Source organism: Hesperophylax consimilis, chromosome 5, assembly GCF_061612785.1.
Source record: "Hesperophylax consimilis isolate HC1 chromosome 5, BYU_Hcon_1.0, whole genome shotgun sequence".
Classification (NCBI taxonomy): domain Eukaryota; kingdom Metazoa; phylum Arthropoda; class Insecta; order Trichoptera; family Limnephilidae; genus Hesperophylax; species Hesperophylax consimilis.
The window spans coordinates 23,390,332-23,412,982 of NC_142840.1; the positions used below are offsets into that span (position 1 = coordinate 23,390,332).

The 22,651-nt window shown below is 36.8% G+C and overlaps 2 protein-coding genes across 2 annotated transcripts in view; both read right to left on the reverse strand.

The window, feature by feature from the left end:
* Positions 1-8,328, reverse strand: part of LOC149423665 (uncharacterized) — a 26,300-nt gene extending 17,972 nt beyond the window's left edge. The window contains exons 1-4 of the mRNA XM_089632276.1: positions 8,257-8,328; positions 7,427-7,460; positions 1,984-2,173; positions 475-605 (exon numbers count right to left, since the gene is read on the reverse strand). Of these exons, the coding sequence (XP_089488402.1) occupies positions 475-605; positions 1,984-2,173; positions 7,427-7,460; positions 8,257-8,328 (427 nt within the window). The remainder of the gene's footprint in view (positions 1-474; positions 606-1,983; positions 2,174-7,426; positions 7,461-8,256) is intronic.
* A 1,201-nt stretch (positions 8,329-9,529) lies between these two features.
* On the reverse strand, positions 9,530-16,125 carry LOC149423666 (TIP41-like protein). The gene is made up of 5 exons (XM_089632068.1): positions 15,822-16,125; positions 15,096-15,275; positions 14,720-14,930; positions 12,858-13,016; positions 9,530-9,704 (listed from the first exon to the last, which is right to left on the reverse strand). Exons 1-5 carry the CDS (start codon positions 15,992-15,994, stop codon positions 9,609-9,611), a joined length of 819 nt encoding a protein of 272 aa, XP_089488194.1. The 5' UTR covers positions 15,995-16,125; the 3' UTR covers positions 9,530-9,608.
* Between the last annotated feature and the right edge of the window lie 6,526 nt (positions 16,126-22,651).

A 22,651-nucleotide genomic window follows, 5' to 3' on the forward strand; every position in this document is an offset into this window, starting at 1 on the left:
TTTACGCAACAAAGTGTTTTTTGTTAACACAATATCGCTCATCATACAGTCCCATAGAGACCAGTCACATCTGACAGATGATCACGTGTTATAAGTGTGGGCTGGGCGATAATGATATGCTAGCCAGGTGATATTTGAAAATAATGTGACCCTCTCTTCTGCCCTAGGTTAATTTAGGGAGATTTACGTAGATATTTTATCCAAAAGTTCAATTTACGGAGCTGCCGTGATCTCGCGGCTGTCAGCTGTCAAGGTGACGTATCCCGTACTAAGAAATAATATTCCACGGCAGCTCCCCAATTGATCTGACCCCCTCTCCTGCCATAGGGAGAGGAAGATTATAGCATAGTGTGTGACACCTCAACATATAATCTGTATAGGCCATGCCCAAACAAGTGTTGATGCTAATAGCATAATGTGTCTTAGTTATCAGAGTTTAAATTCGCATTGAAATAAAAAAAAGTGTGTGCTTACCGTCTACTATAAGTGTGAATATTCCCTGCAATGTTTTATTTCCTCTGATGGAGGACAGTTTCCACCTGCCCGTGTCTGCAGTGCCAACAGTCTTTATTTTAACACTGCATTCCGTGTTCCATTTCATAATCCTGCAAATAATTTTATGTAATTCACAAATTGATTTAATTCACAAATTGATTTAATTCACAAATTGATTTAATACACAAATTGATTTAATTCACAAATTGATTTAATTCACAAATTGATTTAATACACAAATTGATTTAATTCACAAATTGATTTAATTCACAAATTGATTTAATTCACAAATTGATTTAATTCACAAATTGATTTAATTCACAAATTCATTTAAATTACAACTTCATTAAATAATTTTTTTTTATTATTCATTTTATTTATTAATTTGTTGTTACTGTTTTCTGTACACGGTGTCCGGAAACTCGTAGTGCATGCGTGAGTAGCTGGAAAATCTACATAAAATTTGAAGTCGATTTTGTGTTATAACTTTTTTGATTTGAGCTTTCATTCTCTAATAAATCTAATAAGTGTCCGAAGTTGAAAGTTTATAAGTTAAATTGAACAAATCGGTCACTAGGGGTACCAGCTGTTTAACCTTTTGAACGCATAGCATTCTGGCATGATTTAATTTATTGGACTATATAGACAGAACAGATTATTCTCCACAATATGACAACAAATCCTCGTGTGTCAACACTCTTAGATGTTTATAAAAACAAAATCATAAAATTTCATACAAAGACGTACCGTATCTTTTAAATGTGGTCTCGCCATTCACTCGGCGTGTGTGTACTTAGGCAACTGCGTTGATAGACACAAGTGGGACACCATGAGCACTTATCATTTTTTTTATGAAAACTTTTTCTAAAACTGGACACTTAAATTTTATGTCACTTAATATAATAACACAATTGAACTAACGCCATCCGTTGTCAAAATTGTAAACTATAGCACTCGAAGGCGCAAAGAGGCTCACTTGATTATCGATGTTTTTTAATGAAATACAATTTTATTTTCAAGAAATTCTTGTAGATGTCAGCATCGTGATAGTTCTACGAATGTTCAAGCGAGCGGGAAATAAATTTATGTCAAAAGACTGCTGGAATATCGGCATTCAAAGTTTCCATATCAACTGTTGATACAGCCGTGTGTGAGTATGGACTTTTTGCTGTAACAACAGTTGATACGGCCGCGTGCAAAGAGTTAATATATTTTACAACTAAAACTGGTATTATGGAGAAATTACTGTACTAAGAATTTTCTCATGGCAATTAAACGTTTTTCCGGGATGAAATACTTTTCATTACTGCCCCTGTCACTTTCGTGAAGAAGGACAAACAAACAAACACACTTTCTCATTTATAATATTAGTTAAGATAAGTCAAAGCGAGACTTTTTGGGTTTTCTATGTGATGTAGACTTACCAGTTTCCCGCATGTATTTAAAAATAAGTTTGTCATGAATAAAATAATACAATCGGAAACAAACCTTCCACTGGCCATGGCCAAATCCAAGTCTACAAAGTTAGGCTGCTGTAATATGCATTTCTCTTGGTTGACTAAAGTCTTCAATAGGGTGATCATAATGGTTTGGTTCTTCACGGCAGTGACTTTAGATGGAAAAGCCAAACCATTGCGCGCTCCATAGTCATTACTGAAGTATGAAGAAGTGGAAACATCTGAAATGAAAAAAAAATTAATGCTAGCATTATCGACTGTCCGACGGTAAAATACTGTGGGCCTTACTAATTAACGTTTTTAATTTTACACAATAATAATCAACCATTAATATATTGTATACGGTTGTTTATCAGTTATGCAAAATTTAAAACATTAGTAAGGAGCGACATCTCACGACGGTGATGCGGGTGCACATTCCGGAGTTTTGACGAGAAACCGGCATCACCAAATAATATATTGCACTCTTAATATATTTACCATAGGCGTTCACTCGGGTGCATGTGCTTAACTTTTTCGCGGGATTTGGAATAACGTTTTTAACTGCTGCTAGTAATTCACGCGCAAACGTAAAATTCTAGTAAATCAGCTAGTAATTCGTAAGCAAATTTTATTTTCGAAGTCTTAATAATGATGATAGCGAGGTGTCTGAAATCTATTGGATTTATTTATTGACGAGTATTAAAAGGGTGACGCCCACATCCCTCCCCGCGCTCTTCGCAATATGGTTTGTTCCCCTCACCCTTAAGTTCCTGTCTACTGATTTGTATTTCTATGCCTTATACAGTGTTTTACCTTGGGGCATTCGCAGATGTTCTCATAAAATATAAAAGAATTTTCGGTATCTCTTTATTGATATTTAAAAAGTGTATTTTAATTTATTTTTATATAATTTTATTTATCATGATATGATTTCAATAACCTGCACTTACAGTGCACAGGGACAGTTATCGTTGCATCTCTATAAATTTTTTTATAAGATAATATTATTATCATCATAATATTCATTATTTCAATGTGCCTTATGTAAAGTATCTTACTGCAAATCTGTTGCTGTACAGAAGAGAACTCAAAGATTTTATTTTCATCAATTTTAATTTTTAAGAAAACAATTTTTTTAAATTACTTCGAAGTTCTCTGCTCTAAAGTTATTGGCGGCTCGTCAATGTTATTGGCTTATCAAAACTAGATGAAGTAAAATTTTTAATGAAACTATTCGCTACTAACTGCGTTGTACAAAGATCATAATAGTCCCTGTCTAGTTCTACGCTCATCTATTTGTCTAATCTTTTCAATAGATAAGATATGACTGGATACTCAAGAATGCTGTAAAAAGGTTAAATTAGATATATATTTAGATTATCTCTAAGTATTTTATTATAATCAGAGTTCGGGATTATTTCAGGAAGTTTTTTCAATTACGATAATAAATAGGATTTCATTTCAGTTTATAATTTGTATCAATAATGTTATACTCTAATTCCCTGTAATAACAAGCACTGTCAATATATATATTCAACAAATTTAAGCACTAGATGCTTGACAAATTTAAACAAAACCTTAACGAAACAAGTAAATTTTATTAAAATACACAAAACAAGTGACATAAGACCAAAGAATTCTTACAAAAGCCTAAAACTACAATCGTTTCATTACTTATTTATTGTTTTTGTGTTTAATTCGTAGAACTCCATTTAATTTTTTTATAAATTTAATTTAGATTAAATTTGATAATATTATTATTAAGTTCTGCAAGTGTTTTAGTTTTTTATTATTGTGACAGCTGTTTCGGCTTACAAGGCCATTTGTAGTATTTGTCATCGGTGTAACCAGTAATAAATCAATGTATGCACCTTCAAAATTTACATTTCAAATAGTATAAAAACGTCGTCTCAATGTGGACTAACCACAGTTTGAAAATGGCCTTGTAAGCCGAAACAGCTGTCACAATAATAAAAAACTAAAACACTTGCAGAACTTAATAATAATATTATCAAATTTAATCTAAATTAAATTTATAAAAAAAAAAAAAAAAAAAGTTTCATTACTTGTCAAGTGTGTTGTGGATCTCTTTACCCTTCTGTGCTTTATCATAAAAAATGGTTATTTTTTCTTCTACAAAACACCACGAATATTGTGCAAAAAATTATGCGAAATACATATGTAGTGATTTAAAGTCTCAATTACATAATCAAGGACGGCCCTGTGGAGGCGCAATTGGAGCAGTCCGCTCCGGGCGCCGACTTGCCAAGACACCGAGGAGCCTGGGGGCCAAGGCGCTAATAATAATACCTAATACAGCGCCAGGCGAGGCTTGGTGTCGGCCCTGTGCATTAAACTATAATATGTGTATGGCATACCTAGACTGATGACAATAAAAGTCAATATAACACAAACAGGAAACGAATAACTGGGTTTCATTGTGTCGACGTAGAGGGTGACCGAAAACTAACGAAATATCAAATGTCAGCTTTTAATCTTTGAACTAAGAAAAGGATCAGTTAGCAATACTGATTGGTGATCAGTGATTGAATTTAGTATTGGATCTTTGATTTGGGATTTTATAAGATGAAACAGATACTAAATATCTAAACCGATAACATTTAATTGTAATATGTAGTCTGGATCAGGGTTTGGCAACTTGCGGCTCCTTAAATTTTTCCATATATTTTTTTTTCCATTTAGAGGTGGTTTCTTGTTATGTCCATTTGTAAATACATTTCTGTCTTCCATAACTAACAACAATATCTGTGCCCCAGTCATTGATATATGAAAGTACGCTCCAGTCATAATACCTGCCAGCTCACTTGAACTATCTTCTAGTACAAAACTCCATTGGGAATGCCATAGTCTCACTGGCTCTAGACGGTTGGGAGCACTTGGGACTCAAATTATAATATTTAAAACAGCCTCCATAGCGTAATATGCGTATTAGTATTTTTTTTTTTTTTTTTTAAGTTTTTTTACATGTTTTTTTTTCGATGTCTGTCTTACTAGGATAAACCTGTGTCGAGACAGACGTATTGAGTACATAAATTAATGTTTACATATTATTTAATACATATCATTGATACATATTTGAGTACACAGGTTGTGTTTACTATTTCCTATTCCTATTTTTCTATTTCAATGGGTGCACTTTTCGTTTCACTGGCCTTACAAAAATGACAGTACATCTGTAGGAACTGTAGACATCAAATTAATAGACGCTCGAATCAGGGAAAGGGGAACAAAAGTTCGGGCTTGTTTCCAAAATTTTATATTTTGTGTGACAAAATTTATAATTAACTATTTAGTTAGACAATTTTACAAATGTGTTATAATTTACTAACCTCACTCAATTTTATTGTCGCTACGCCAGAAAATAGGCGAATGTCCCACAATGGACACAACCTTTGCCTTACTTTAGTTTTCTGCGCATGGTTTGGTTATTTCAATCTGCGCTCTTCGGTGGTCAATGCACGACTGATATCATAGATTATTCAAAGCATTCTCGAACCCTCATGGTGCCACGTGGTTTGCCTCCAGATCTGGTCGAAATTATAACCAGATTTCATGTTAGGGAAAGTCTATTAATTTGGAAGTCTATGGTGGAAACTATTAGAATAATTTACTTAAAAAAAAGGTTGGCGACCTCTGAACTAGGTTTTAAGATAATGTTATATCATACATAATTGTTCATTACAATAATCTGATGGTTACATTGTTAACTTATATCACCATTGATTCAAAATAGACTAGAGCAGTTTTCACCAGTAAGCAATTAAAAATTATCATTGAACAAGAAGATAATACTAATAAATCTAAACGAAACATGAAACAGAACAAGACAAAGAAAAATAAAAGATAAAAAAATATCCAAAGAAGCCATTGGCTTTGAAACATGCAGATTATTATTGATTAAAAAGTGGTGTAAACAAAGTAAATCATTTATAACTAGTTGTCCCCGCCACGCGTTGCTGTGGCCGAAGTCTCTGTGCAGATAGATAAACAATAGCACGAGATGTTTTTACGTCTAACGGATGGGGCTGTTTTTTTTTTAAAAAGCTAGTTGTTAAACAGATGGCCCTGTTTTTAAAAAAATATTTTTTTTTACCTGTAACAGGTGACATCTATATGTATAATATAAGTACGTAAAAACACACGCGTATTAGAATGCAAAGTTGTGTCAAAATTTCAAACCAATCGGTGAAGAACTTTTGGAGATTTTAGATTTTTAATAAACATTTTTATTTTTATAGTTAGATTACATTGAAGGGTATAATATTAAAAATAAAAAGTTGTTCCTGAATAAAAATTTAATTCAGTCTGATGGTAGTGTGAATTTATATTACGTAATGACTTTGGGTTTAATGTGTGATAGGGTCATTTCTGGTTGGACAAAGGCAGACTATTTCAATGCAAGTTTTCAAATTGCCTTTGTTTGATGTTTATCAGACTCCAAGATACAATAGAATTTATTGGTTGTACCCAATTTAACTACCTACTTGATAAAAACGCCATTACTGTCTGTGAAACTTCATAAATCACTGTATGAGTAAATGATATGAACCCTTCAGGCTTTAAAATATTTTTACATACAAGTCCCAATGGCATGGTGAAATTTCATGGAATTTCAGAATGCTTCCGAGGTATTTTAATTATATATTTATTTCTGAGGTAGGCCGGCATATACACTATTGCAATAGTCCACACATGAGACGACAAACGAATTTATGAGTGACTTTGCTCCATCAGAGGGAAGGCATCTCCCGACTGATTTTTTCTGCCTTAGATGGAAAAAGCCAGAATTAACAGCTTTTGATATTTGCAATTCAATAGAAAGACTATTGTCCATAGTGAAACCCAAAAATTTTATTTCTGCAGAAGGGATTATATCTGTACCCTGAATATGGATTGGACTGAAGTCAAGGAGGCTTCCAGGGGAAGCTATCCAAATAAATTCTATCTTTGTCAGATTAACTTTAAATTTATTGACAGACATCCAACTTGAGACTATGTTAATGAAGTTAACCACCTCGTTTTTAAGGAAGTCTTTTTCGTCCGGAGAACAAAACTTGAAATATTATTTTTTAGTGTTTCTTTCTTTATTCATAAAAATTTAAATGATTACAGTTTTTTGTTTTACAGCCACCATACTAGGCACATGCCCGTATTATGGTAGAATCAAACGATCATCTGTGTACCCTTGTGATTCAAAGCCAACTGAGTGAATGTGTTGTTCAAGACGATTCGTGTAGAGAATGGGGCCTAGGACAGAACCCAGGGAGACTCCACATTCTATGGGAGTTTCAGGTGATGTACATTTATTGAATGTTATTGAGGCTACTCGTCCAGATAGGTCTGATGTCATTCATTAGAGTACATCACCTCGAACGCCAAATTCGGTTTCAAGCACATTTAATAAAATACTATGATCTACTTTGTCAAATGCCGCACTCATGTCAAGAACAGATATATCAAACCCAACTTACCTGCTTCCATCCCGATGATCAAGTCTGAAATTACCTGCAAAAGAACAGTTTCCGTTAAATGAAACCGTCGATAAGCGGATTGATTTTTGGCAAACAGACCAGAGGAGTTCAAGTACCGTTGTATGATATGTTCCATTACTGCTGCAAAAGTAGTGAAGTTACCAGAGAGCAGACTTGGTGCTGCGACCAAAGCCGATCGTACCCCACTGAGGGCCCTAATTTTTTCAACTTTACTTCTAAAATATGTCGCAAAAGAGAGCAATCAACCTTGATGTTGCTCTCTCCAGACAAAGTCTTTATATTTTGCCACAGTTTTCGAGGGTCCTTTTCTGACTCAATTTGCTCACACCAAAAGTTAGATTTTTCTGCGTTACTTCTTCCTTGTAAGCATTTTGTTTCGCAATCCAAAGTTGCCGATTGCTGAAAGTGGGGTATCGTCTGTAAAACCTCTCAAATTCCGCATTTCCCTTTTCTTCCTGAGACATTCAGCATCGAACCATTTGCAGCAATTTCGAGTGCGGCAGGCCTCTGTGAAAGGCGCATTTTTGTCAACTAATGCCAGTAGCGTAGAATTATAAAGAATTACTTTCTCTTCTACTTGGCTTTCACAAAACTTTTTTTTATCACAGAGCGGCGGGTTTTCAGTTCTTTGCAAAATGCCTCGAAGCCGAATTCTCTCCAATTTCTGGAGATAACGGATTTGAACTCCAATTTTGGAGGATCGAAGGCAAAAACAGATGTGACGAGACGATGATCCGATAGTCCAATGTCAGTAACATGAGTTTTATTTAGGGGAAACCCGACTCGGGAAATTATAACATCAAGTGTACCTCCGGCATCATGAGTAGCACCCACTGCTTGCAGCTGAAGTCACGCAAAATTTTGGTGAATTTTTTGGACATGGGATCAGTTTTCTTTTCCAAGATTTATTTATATCTCCTAAAAGAATAATATCGCAATTGTAGTTGGGGGTGCACTTAAGGAGAGACCGGAATTCATTAAAAAAATTAGCAGTTGGTGGTTTGAGCACGACTCGGGACGGTAGATGGAGATGAGGGATGCACCATTGGCAGAAGCCTTGTAGCCGACGAACTAGTAAGAGGTATACATCTGAGATATTCCTATACTGTCTAAGCAAATACAATTAGCAGTTGGTGGTTTGAGCACGACTCGGGACGGTAGATGGAGATGAGGGATGCACCATTGGCAGAAGCCTTGTAGCCGACGAACTAGTAAGAGGTATACATCTGATATATTCCTATACTGTCTAAGCAAATACAATTAGCAGTTGGTGGTTTGAGCACGACTCGGGACGGTAGATGGAGATGAGGGATGCACCATTGGCAGAAGCCTTGTAGCCGACGAACTAGTAAGAGGTATACATCTGAGATATTCCTATACTGTCTAAGCAAATACAATTAGCAGTTGGTGGTTTGAGCACGACTCGGGACGGTAGATGGAGATGAGGGATGCACCATTGGCAGAAGCCTTGTAGCCGACGAACTAGTAAGAGGTATACATCTGATATATTCCTATACTGTCTAAGCAAATACAATTAGCAGTTGGTGGTTTGAGCACGACTCGGGACGGTAGATGGAGATGAGGGATGCACCATTGGCAGAAGCCTTGTAGCCGACGAACTAGTAAGAGGTATACATCTGAGATATTCCTATACTGTCTAAGCAAATACAATTAGCAGTTGGTGGTTTGAGCACGACTCGGGACGGTAGATGGAGATGAGGGATGCACCATTGGCAGAAGCCTTGTAGCCGACGAACTAGTAAGAGGTATACATCTGATATATTCCTATACTGTCTAAGCAAATACAATTAGCAGTTGGTGGTTTGAGCACGACTCGGGACGGTAGATGGAGATGAGGGATGCACCATTGGCAGAAGCCTTGTAGCCGACGAACTAGTAAGAGGTATACATCTGATATATTCCTATACTGTCTAAGCAAATACAATTTTGTGCTACAATTGCAACTCCCCCGTGATTTGTAAAATTAATATTGGTTGAATCAGTTTTAATGGGTCTCATGTAATGATGTACTTGGGTTTTCATTTCATTAATAATTCAAAGTCGTTTTCGTTTTTCATTACAAATGATTATGTATTAAAAGAATATATTTACAAGCATACGAACATAGGAAAACTTATCTCTACACAGTACTGAGATTTGGCTACACTGATGGAAGGACAATTTTGTAAAGGAGTTGAGATTGTAAGGGCAGATGCTGGGCCAGCTCATTGGGGTCTATTAACAATGCTGGGTGGATCTGAAACAAAGAAGATACTATTAAACCCACAGACATATGAATATATAGACTAGAAATTAAAGGTGAGGGGTAAAATCAACTGTTGAAGAACGAAGGGGGTAAAGCTGACTGTGATTCATCAATAAATCAATCTGACAGTATATAGGCATCTCGCATTTTAATATCACCATTTAGTTCTTAAAAGTAAAATCTGCTTTTGAATGAATAGACATTTTTACATGGGAACGCAAATTACTCGCCACGTTATGAACAAATTTGCGAAGTCCAAATTCGGCAAAAAAAATTTCTTCTATTTTCAGAGTCGAATATTTTGTTTACGTATTTAGTTAAGACACTTTTATAAGTGTTCATAATTTACTTCCCAGTAACAACGATGCGCACACTTGGGAATCGCTACATTCGACCAATGTTGGAGGGTTGTCACAACCGCTGTGTTCCTATTAATAATAAAATATTGAAATCTTTAAGAAAGAAAAGTAAAACAACTAAAAAAACAAATGAAATTATATACACACAGTTTTTACCAGTTGCGAAGTCCAAATTCGGCAAAAAAAATTTCTTCTATTTTCAGAGTCGAATATTTTGTTTACGTATTTAGTTAAGACACTTTTATAAGTGTTCATAATTTACTTCCCAGTAACAACGATGCGCACACTTGGGAATCGATACATTCGACCAATGTTGGAGGGTTGTCACAACCGCTATGTTCCTATTAATAATAAAATATTGAAATCTTTAAGAAAGAAAAGTAAAACAACTAAAAAAACAAATGAAATTATATACACACAGTTTTTACCAGCGATTCCTAAGAGTATTTGGAGTAAAAATTTGGACATCATTTTGCCTTCCAATGACATTTTTTCAATTAAAAACAAAAAACATGATTTTCTATCACACATCGCCACTCGGTATAACCTAGTGCATTACGTGATATGCACTCCTTCTCGTTCCAGCAGTACCGTACATACGAAACAAGCGCGTACCTAACATGTGGTACCTAAAGCGCAAAAGGCAAAGGCACATCCCCGATTCTTATGCAAACGGCTTTGTATTTTGCGTCCAGATGTATCTCGATGTTATAGTATATGTTTCTACAACTGATCCATATTATACAATGTGAATTAGCTTAAAATAATGCCTACATATGGAATGTAATACGACAATTGGGTTAATTCTCTTTTTCACATCTATTTTTACAAGTTTTCATATCACAAGCCACCATTTTGCCGTGTTATTTCGTAAAATGCCTCGACCATAGCTCGACGCTAGTTCGAACAAGAATGATGACGTCACATTCTCAAGATTTACGGGAAGCCATACGCGAGCCCAGCCGGCTCCAATGGAACCGGTATGGGGAGTGGTGAATAATACGCTTTTAATCACTTAGGGCAGGTCTACTAATATTCATATGTCTATAATTAAACCCCTTGGACAATTTCATTTATTAGATATTCTTCAAAAGCAGATATCTCATTTTGTATTACGGTGAGAAATATTATTTTAAACAGTGCTAAACACAGAGAGAATACCGCGCTTTCAGTTCGCATTAAAAAATTTACCATAAACGCTCCCGAAATGAATATTTTTATGTTAAACGAAAAAAAGTGAAGTGACATTTGACATCTTTGTCTAATTTAACATGTTTTTTTTAGTTTTGTAAGTCGCTTTAAAAACTTGATCTTTGTTTGCATTTGTAATATTTTCACATGCTTTCAAGAACAGTATTTTTTATCTTGGTACATATATGTTCAAAAACAGCAAATTTATCTGGAATCAAATGTAATGCGACAAATTTTTTGCAGAATGTGTATTTTGACAGTTCTCCTAAGAGATGTACATTGCAAAATGTCAGAGGATTTAGGGGCTATAAAAGATATTATTTACATGGACGTAGGACTGTATTAACATCATTCAATGTGATCATGATCTTATAAAAGCATGCATGCAACTGTTGCGACGCAACATTGCAGCAACTAAAGTTAAAGGAAGGTTGGGGGAAGTACCAGGCTGATCTGGTCTGTTTCAAGCAAAGATTAATTATCTTAAAAAGATACTAAGAGTGTGCATCAGTGGCGGTCCATAACTTTTCAGTGAGCTAGCTAGAGTGGCAAGATTGAAAATACAACATTAAAGATGTTGTTGTAGTTTAAAATCAGAGATGTGCAAAATGGGTACCCAAAACCATTTGAAAATGCAAAATGGTTTTTAGAAAAGCATTTCAAATGCAAAATACCTATTTTTAAAATGCATTGAAAATGCAAAATGGTTTCTCAGGTCAAACAATTAAAATAATTATAGAATTTTTAAACAATTTTGTCATTTAATAATGGACATCAATGTAGAACAAACATATTACATGATGGTAAATCCAAAAACACCACAACTACAGATTATGAAACCACAAAAAATTTGCGTGGGACTAATGTTGCCAACGTAAAAACATAGAAACTGTTATCTAACATTTAATATTACAGCGTCATGGCCATGTTCAGTATTTGAATCAGTATTTTTTGTAATGGTATCACTCAATTGCCAGGGCTCCTACCAGGGAGCAACTTGACAAATGTAAATTATCTCTCATAGCGAGGTTGAGGACCGACTGATATTTGGGGCTTATGAAAAAAAGATGAGTGGAGAAAGTAGGAAGAATGTTGCAAAAAAGCATTTAAAATGGAAAATGCATTGAAAAAAGCATTTAAAATGCAAAATGCAAAATGGTTTTTAGAAAAGCATTTAAAATGCAAAATGGAAAATACCCATTTTGCATTTTGCATTTCCATTTGAAATGGATTTATTTGAAATAAAGCACATCTCTGTTGAAAATATATTTTTTTCTTTTTCAAAATTTCAAATTTTTGTATATAAGATTTTCAGAATTCTTTCAGTTTAAGGAAGCGCTGCGCCCCCGAACTGAAAAATCTCAATATGTACAATAAATAGAAATAAAAAAATTTCAGCTACAACATCATTAACGTTGTATTTTTCAATCTTGCAACTCTAGCTCACTGAAAAGTCACTGACCGCCACTGGTACGCATCCCCTTATTTTTGTCAATATATTATTCTAGCTAGCAAAATACTAATCAATATAGAGTTGTTCAAATAACAGGTTGGCGCTTTATTAGAATAATTGTTTTTTGATTGAACCACTTACTTTGAGATCAGGGATGTCCGCTCCCCGTGCCGTGTACTCCATGAGGATATGTGGAGAGTCTACTTCGTAGAACATTCTGGTGTCATGGATCTTAGTCATCACGCTGTCAACTCGCAAGAAGTACCGTAGCAGAACAAACCAGCTGGATGGCATTACCCTCTGAAAATAACAGCAGTAAAAATATGTAACTAACTAACCATCGCTCCGTTTCGCTGCAGGGGTAGGCAGAGAGGATGGATTGCCGCATAACTCTTTCTTGGCACATTCATATTCATACAGCGACTCACGCTTTATCTTCAGTTATACACGGTCCCGAAGAACAATGTCGGATGTGTAAATTTGTAGTCTTGCAGTAGAGCTGTTAAAAGTTTCGTTTCTGCATTTTTGAGATCAAGAAATATAGTGTTGTTTGATATTTTGTGTTAACCCTTATTTATTTAAATGGAGAAATATATTATCCAAACAGTAAAAATGCAGAAATGAAACATTAAACAGCTCTACTGCAAATTTGCACATTCAACGTTGTCATTCGGGACAGTCTATATGATTGATCACAATGTATTCCTCAGGTGTCCCTATCTTTAAATGAAAATCTTCACATTTGAAATGGTCACTTACACATCCGAATTGACCTTGCCCTAACATGAAATACGGGTATCATTTCGACGAGCAGGAGGCAAACCAATGCTTTGAATAATCTACGACATCAGTCGTACTTTGAATGTGAAAAAGCTCACATTGAAATTGGCGCTGAAAAGTAAAGTAAAGCAACGTTTTGCAGCACAGTCCATTGTGAGACATTTCTAAGCTGGATCGGAATGTTCGTAAAAACAGTTCCACCTTCAAATCAGGTTGCATAGTAACGCTAAAAATGATTGAGGTGGGTAAATTATGTTATACATAATTATATTCTGTATTGGAACAAGCTAGAACATTTGTTCACCCGAACAAGTTTTTTAAGCAGCCAGTAATTTGAATGTCATTGTTAAAAGGACTAGTCATTTGTAAGCAGATTTTATTTTCACAGAATAAATGACGATGTACAGTTAACTGTGTATTGCTTACAAATTATTTGTTCACAAATTAGAGAAAGGGAGACGGTCGTTCCCCCTCCGCGATCCCTTTTCCCCGATGAACTAGTCTATCTCTTTGGATGTCTATGATTACAACTAAGAGACAAATTGATTAGAATTATGTTGCGGATATGTCAGTCTGAAGTAAGGTAAATTTTATCCTACTTCCGAGTGAAAGTGATCAAAAAAATATTGAAATTCTTTCTTGAACAGATAGTAAATTTCATCAACCGGTTTGGGTCCTAGGAATCGAAAGGTCAAATGGTCTGTCTTCTAGGGATTTTCTTTTTAGTGGTTAAACCTGTCTATAAAGTAAAAATCTGTTATCGCTTTGATATCATGAAATTCTTTCAACTTGGTCTGTCTGAAATTTCTAGGTCAATGAAACTATTTACAACTCACAACTTTTCCATTGTGAGCTATGGGGCTTTGAAGTAACCATTTAACTGTCAAAAAATACCATAAGCTGCCACATTTTTAGTTCAGTACTGAAAGTTGAAACTCTGGTGGTGTCAGTAATTCTATTATTATTTAAATCATAGATAATAGAAACAAGAGTGATGAGCCATGAACCATCATTAGTATGAAAGTGTTGCCAACATTGTTCACTCATACTACTGTAAATCGCATCTACGCCCAGCGGTGCCCTGCCTTTGTTTCTACCTACATAGTAAACTTATTATAACTTTAATTGGCTCTGCCTCTTTGGTAGCACATTATGTTTGGTGGTGGCTCAGGCTTCCATGCCATATCTCCTTTTGTTTCTATTATCTATGATTTATCAATTACAATTTTGACGGAGCAAGCGGCAATCCCATGGTCGTGCAGCTCGTCCTCGAACAGGCAGAGGTCGTGGTAGAAGATGATCTGTTCCCGCTTCTTGAGCTTCTCGATGTCGATCTTCTCCTCGGTGGGTGTCAGCTCCAGCCCCTCGAGAGTGCCTTTGTAATCTGTGGTAAAGGTCCAGTCAAAGGACTTGGCTTTCTGCTCCAGGATGGGCCTGTAAACAATGGACCAGTTTATATTATAAGCAGAAACAAACAACAAAAAGAAAACACATATTTTATAAACAATGTGTCCATATGACAGAAAAGTACCACAAACGTTTGTAGTGAAATTTAGTAGACTGTAGAAGGCACAGAATGTATTATAGTATTGGTAGTACCTGGATTCCTGCCATTCTTCGGCGCAGGCCACCTGAACAGGGGGCCGGCCGGTGTCCACCCCTCGCAGGGCCTCCATAGGGCTGAAGGCAATCCTCCCGCCTCCCGAGTACGTCAGCTCCAGGTTGTTGTTGGGGAACACCATGTCCGGCAGGTGGGGGAATTTCAAGGCTTTGTTGTATCTGGAAACAAAATTTGTAAGTTAAATTTTTTTACAACAAAGACAAACATTCCTAACAATATTTTAATCCCACCTACTACCATCTTATAAGCGGAAGATATGTTGACTATGCAATGACGTCATATTATCTCATATGGTGTGGAAAGAGGCATAAACACCATATTCTTGACAGGAACTGGAGTCTAAAACTGCAGTAACTGATGAATTTTTGCCCTCTTGTGTTGGAAGTTAATTTAAAAAAAAAACGTTTTGGATTATAGTACAAACATTTAAAATTTGTCGACTCTAATTTAATTGTTTTTGCAAAAAATATACAGTATTAGTTTAAACTTCGGATTATTTTTCCTTATATGTAAAAATGGACAAATATTACGACTTTTTGCGTGGAAAAAATACATTCCGTAATTTTGTGACATACCGTTTAGATGATTATGAAAATATCAACAAACACATAAGTTTGTTAGTATTTTTGGGTATTAGCATTCTTTAGCTATGTTTGATTATGATGTACGTATTTATCATAGGATTTTTAAATTACTTCACTTACTGACAGAATTGACAAGCCACCGAGTCGTCTGTTTCGCATTTTTCAAGATTGTGACAAATGCTTGCTAGTATATGAGATTGGTGGTAGGATATCGTCCACTTTCCGAAATGGCATTCTTCAGAATTAATAGGAAGCCGGGCTATTTCAGCTTCCGAACGCGCTTTAGATACCATTTTTCCTCTGGTAAGGTGAGTATTTTAAATTTAATAAAATCCTTATTTTAATAAACAACGGCTTAATAAAGGTTTGATTTATACAAGCTCAATTTTATGTACAAACGAAAGTGACAGCGGGAGCGGATTACGCCGCCATAGACAAATTGTATTGAAGTTCGAAGCATAACATTTTTTTTTAATGGTTCGAAGTAGATAGGCATAGATTACCATTCGCGTAGATAAGTAATGATTATTTTTATGAGCATTTCAACAAAAAATATAGAGTTGGGTAGGTACCAGTACAGTATGGGATTTTTTGTGCATGAACCTAAAAAGCCCTGGACGGAGCAATTCGAAAACAATTTGAAGCCGCGGGGTGAGGTGGAAAATGTATGAAAAATACCAAAACCTACTTAAATTTTTTAATGACATCCCATTCCTTGTCTTATGAAATACCCCCATAAAATCATAAGCCGTGATAAATACAATCACAAAAATAAAATAATAATAGTTCATTATTAGGGGTACGTAAATTTCGCAAATAAAAAACCGATATTTCGCATTTAAAAATACTCAAAATAGAAAATTTGGCATTTATTTCGCAAAAAAATATACAGTGTTAAAAACTCAAAGGCTAGCATTGTTGTGATTTCTACATTTTCATCTTCATTGTTTGCCTGCGATCAGTTACGACAATGTTGTAGATACTAAAGTACCTCTCGGCATCAGAGATGTGCTTTATTTCAAATAAATCCATTTCAAATGGAAATGCAAAATGGGTATTTTCCATTTTGCATTTTAAATGCTTTTCTAAAAACCATTTTGCATTTTAAATGCTTTTCTCAATGCATTTTCCATTTTAAATGCTTTTTTTGCAACATTCTTCCTACTATCTCCACTCGTCTTTTTTTCATAAGCCCCAAATCAGTCGGTCCTCAACCTCACTATGAGAGATTTTTTTATTTTTTTTTTTTATAGTTAATACCTCACAAGAGTCCCAACTGCTCCCGTCTGGAGCCAGTGAGACTATGGCATCCCCAATTGGGGGATGTTGTGAGGCTGAAGGTAAGTGGGGAAAGGAAAGAGGAAGGTGGGGAAGTACCTGGCTATTCAGATCTAGTCACTAAACACGGCTAAAGCCATTTGGAGCAACGTTTCAATTCTGAATGGTGGTCTTACACCAGGGCGATACTGGTAGTATCTTCCACTCTGGAACGTGCCGCAAATATACTATATATTATTTTAATTAATTAATTGTGAAATAACACAAATCAATCAAATAAAATTTATTTGCGCACGCCGGGTTCGAACCCGCGACCTTCGGAATGGCAGTCCAATGCGTTACCACTGGACTATGCCGGCCGTCATATTTTTGATAATTTACATCTGTCAAGTTGCTCCCTGGTAGGAGCCCTGGCAATTGAGTGATACTGCTACAAAAAATACTGATTCAAATAGGTCCTGAACATAGGGCCATGACGCTGTAAAATGTTAGATAGCAGTTTCAATCTTTTTACATTGGCAACATTAGTCCCGCACAATTTTTTTGTGGTTTCATAATCTGTAGTCGTGGTGTTTTTGGATTTACCATCATGTAATAGTTTGTTCTACATTGATGTCCATTATTAAATGACAAAATTTTTAAAAATTCTATAATTATTTTAATTGTTTGACCTGAGAAACCATTTTGCATTTTCAATGCATTTGGAAAATGGGTATTTTGCATTTTGCATTTTAAATGGTTTTGGGTACCCATTTTGCACATCTCTGCTCGGCATCAACACTATTGACAGGGCAATTGAGACATTGAATAGGTGCTTTTGCAAATCCAGGGTAGCAAGATTTTGATGTAACTAAAACTTGCATTACATCCACAGGAACTTCTTGGCCGACCAATCGAAGTAATTGTCTGTGAAAATGAGAGTACCCGTCAATTAGTTCTTCTTGTGGTACACTTTTGAAAAACGGCATTTTTGCGAAGCTTTCCACTATTGAATTTGAATTGACAGAAGAAGAGGGCACATTTGCTGCTTCCGATGGACAAAATAATCTGCCAATGTGCTTGTAGCACTCATTTGTTGGATTCGGCCCAATGTGTACCAACAATATCTCTTTTGAGCTGCTGTCTTCAACATCACGCTGTGATCAATAGAATTTTCGGTTGATGAAATATTCATTGTTTTTTCGCCAAAAGAGCCTTCACATTGACGCTGAAGAGAGGACTTCAAATTTTCTAATTGCCTCCACAAAATGTGTGCAAACGAATAGTTTGAACCTTCTAAATTGTCAATTAGTTTTATAATTTTCGGACAGAATTCTGATACGAATGTAAGTTGAACTTGAATTTTACTGGTTAGAATGTCATTTTCAAAACATTCTTTGAAGTAAATAGTGCTAGAATTGTCTTCTTCGTATTCATTAAGAAAATCGATAATTTACTGCATATACTCATTCACATAAATCACAGATTGAAACCAAGAATTCCACCTGGTTACAACAGGCGTAGGGTAAAGTTTTAGAGTTAATTGTGGAGCATGCTGCCGTAGAAAGTTTAAATAGGAACTTTTCATTTTTCTAGAATGCAAAAAGGCTGACTTTTGTCTTGGCCACAATAGAGTTCAGTTCCTTAAATTCTTTTATAAAAATGTCACCCACAAGATTCACTTTGTGCGCCCAGCATTGAAAGTGCAGTGCATGGTCACCCAGTAGTATTTTTAGCAAGTTGAAACATGCACCCATGTACCTTGCAGAGTCAGACACTAAACCATGTACTTGAGAGTATTGAATTTTATATTCTTTTAAAGTATCAATTATTGCTTGAGAACAAGTGGAAGCATTGGCAGTGTCTAAAAAATTTACACTTGCTAAGAAACAAGACTGCTGTGGTTCTGAAGAGACAGTTTTAAGTAAAACTGCAAAGACACATCTGCCTTGTTTGTCAGAAGTTTCGTCGGCCACCACAACTACAGGCTGATCCTTTAGTTTTTGTTTCACTTCATCTTTCTCCGAAACACCGCACTGTGGTACGTACTTACGTCTCAAATTATCTCCAGAAGGCAGGTAACCTGAGCCAGGCACATATTTTTCCATGTAACTGCGAACAGCTGGATGATCTAGCTTATTCAACGGAATGTTTGCTTTCAAACACATTTTTACAGTGACAAGCATAAATTCCTCTTTTTCCGTTTTGGCACGCTTTTGCACTTCAAAAGCACCAAATATTATGGATTGCCTTTTTATTCCAGAGGACCCTGGTTGAGGATCAGGATCAGATTTCTTTCTGAAATGAGTAACATAAGTCGTATGCTTCTTCAAAGTATCTAACTTCTCTCCTTCCAAACGCACGTTGCAGTATTTGCAAGTTACGATGTTAGTATCGCTTAAATACAAGCCATCCTGTTTGAACTTTTTTACTCGTTCAGATAATTCTACTTTCGGGCGGCCCATATTGACGTTAGTAACACAACTATACCATACGTGCATGAGCGAGTGACTGATTGAAAGAAGAGAGATGGACGGACGCCAACAAACACTACTTCTTATCTAAGCAGCAAACCAGAACTCGAACTTAAAGGCGCAATTGCTCGCGCCTACCAAACACGCCTACCAAAACACGACCCCGCAATCTACACTACTTCTTAGCTAAGCAGCAAACCTGAACTCGAATTTTAAGGCGCAATTGCTCGCGCCTACCAAAACACGATCCCGCAATCTACACTACTTCTTAGCTAAGCAGCAAACCTGAACTCGAATTTTAAGGCGCAATTGCTCGCGCCTACCAAAACACGATCCCGCAATCTACACTACTTCTTAGCTAAGCAGCAAACCTGAACTCGAATTTTAAGGCACAATTGCTCGCGCCTACCAAAACACGATCCCGCAATCTACACTACTTCTTAGCTAAGCAGCAAACCAGAACTCGAATTTTAAGGCGCAATTGCTCGAGCCTACCAAAACACGATCCCGCAATCTACACTACTTCTTAGCTAAGCAGCAAACCTGAACTCGAATTTTAAGGCGCAATTGCTCGCGCCTACCAAAACACGATCCCGCAATCTACACTACTTCTTAGCTAAGCAGCAAACCAGAACTCGAATTTTAAGGCGCAATTGCTCGCGCCTACCAAAACACGATCCCGCAATCTACACTACTTCTTAGCTAAGCAGCAAACCAGAACTCGAATTTTAAGGCGCAATCTCTCACGCCTACCAAACACGCCTACCAACACACGATCCCGCAATCTACACTACTTCTTAGCTAAGCAGCAAACCTGAACTCGAATTTTAAGGCGCATTTGCTCGCGCCTACCAAAACACGATCCCGCAATCTACACTACTTCTTAGCCAAGCAGCAAACCTGAACTCGAATTAAAGGCGCAATTGCTCGCGCCTACCAAAACACGATCCTGCAATCTACACTACTTCTTAGCCAAGCAGCAAACCTGAACTCGAATTAAAGGCGCAATTGCTCGCGCCTACCAAAACACGATCCTGCAATCTACACTACTTCTTAGCTAAGCAGCAAACCTGAACTCGAATTTTAAGGCGCAATTGCTCGCGCCTACCAAAACACGATACCGCAATCTACACTACTTCTTAGCTAAGCAGCAAACCAGAACTCGAATTTTAAGGCGCAATCTCTCACGCCTACCAAACACGCCTACCAACATACGATCCCGCAATCTACACTACTTCTTAGCTAAGCAGCAAACCTGAACTCGAATTTTAAGGCGCAATTGCTCGCGCCTACCAAAACACGATCCCGCAATCTACACTACTTCTTAGCCAAGCAGCAAACCTGAACTCGAATTAAAGGCGCAATTGCTCGCACCTACCAAAACACGATCCCGCAATCTACACTACTTCTTAGCTAAGCAGCAAACCAGAACTCGAATTTTAAGACGCAATCTCTCACGCCTACCAAACACGCCTACCAACACACGATCCCGCAATCTACACTACTTCTTAGCTAAGCAGCAAACCTGAACTCGAATTTTAAGGCGCATTTGCTCGCGCCTACCAAAACACGATCCCGCAATCTACACTACTTCTTAGCCTAGCAGCAAACCTGAACTCGAATTAAAGGCGCAATTGCTCGCGCCTACCAAAACACGATCCTGCAATCTACACTACTTCTTAGCCAAGCAGCAAACCTGAACTCGAATTAAAGGCGCAATTGCTAGCGCCTACCAAAACACGATCCCGCAATCTACACTACTTCTTAGCTAAGCAGCAAACCAGAACTCGAATTAAAGGCGCAATTGCTCGCGCCTACCAAAACACGATCCCGCAATCTACACTACTTCTTAGCTAAGCAGCAAACCATAACTCGAATTTTAAGGCGCAATTGCTCGTTCCTACCAAACACGCCTACCAAAACACGATCCCGCAATCTACACTACTTCTTAGCTAAGCAGCAAACCAGAACTCGAATTTTAAGGCATAATTGCTAGCGCCTACCAAACACGCCTACCAAACACGCCTACCAAAACACGATCCCTCAATCTACACTACTTCTTAGCTAAGCAGCAAACCAGAACTCGAATTTTAAGGCGCGATTGCTCGCGCCTACCAAACACGCCTAACAAAACACGATTCCGCAATCTACACTACTTTTTAGCTAAGCAGCAAACCAGAACTTGAATTTTAAGGCGCAATTGCTCGCGCCTACCAAAACACGATCTCGCAATCTACACTACTTCTTAGCTAAGCAGCAAACCTGAACTCTAATTTTAAGGCGCAATTGCTCACGCCTACCAAACACGCCTACCAACACACGATCCCGCAATCTACACTACTTCTTAGTTAAGCAGCAAACCTGAACTCTAATTTTAAGGCGCAATTGCTCACGCCTACCAAACACGCCTACCAAAACACGATCCCGCAATCTACACTACTTCTTAGCTAAGCAGCAAACCAGAACTCGAATTTTAAGGCGCAATTGCTCGCGCCTACCAAAACACGATCCTGCAATCTACACTACTTCTCAGCTTTGCAGCAAATCAGAACTCGAATTTGAAGGCGCAATCGACTCACCCCTACCAAAACACGATCACGCAATACGCTCGCTCCTCATCTACGCAACAACTCGTGCCGTCTCTGTCTGATTTGAACAGAGTTGTAATAATTGTTAGCGCGTCTGATTAACATTTGAAAGCACGTAAAAAAAAAAGTATTTAATTTTCTAATTTCGCTTTTATCGCAAATAAATTGCAGATCTCGCTTTTATTGCATCTATTTCGTAGAAACAAAATTTACGTACCCCTATTCATTATTCACCACTTTGCATACAAATCACTTCAAAAGTTAGTCATACAAGATTTGGTTCAATGCCATTCATACAAAATCGCATTAATGCTCTTTTTGCTCCTTGCTTTTTTGCAATCAATGGCACGATTGGCACGTGACTGTTATTTTGTTATTATGAAGGTTATTTTGTAGGGAAAATGCGAGGATGCAATAATGTGGGAACACATTCCAAGCGTTGACCGTAAAAATTATAACCATTAGGCCACTTCAACCAAATGAGTGCTGGGCATTAACACCAAATAAGATAAGTAAAAAAAAGCGTATTGCCTGATTTCTACAAGGGAGGAGTCCTGGATAAGGAAGACTTACGGAGTCATTTTTGGAACGAAAATAATCGACGAGCCACTTTACTAGAACTAATGACAAA

What these genes read in the sequence shown, in the direction of transcription:
- LOC149423666 (XM_089632068.1), bottom strand. Translation starts at nt 15,994, where the DNA reads ATGGTATCTAAAGCGCGTTCGGAAGCTGAAATAGCCCGGCTTCCTATT. An exon ending in GAAGAATGGCAGGAATCCAG is followed by an intron (nt 14,931 to 15,095) that starts GTACTACCAATA and finishes CATTGTTTACAG; the next exon opens with GCCCATCCTGGAGCAGAAAG. An exon ending in CGGACATCCCTGATCTCAAA is followed by an intron (nt 9,705 to 12,857) that starts GTAAGTGGTTCA and finishes TCTTTGTTTCAG; the next exon opens with ATCCACCCAGCATTGTTAAT.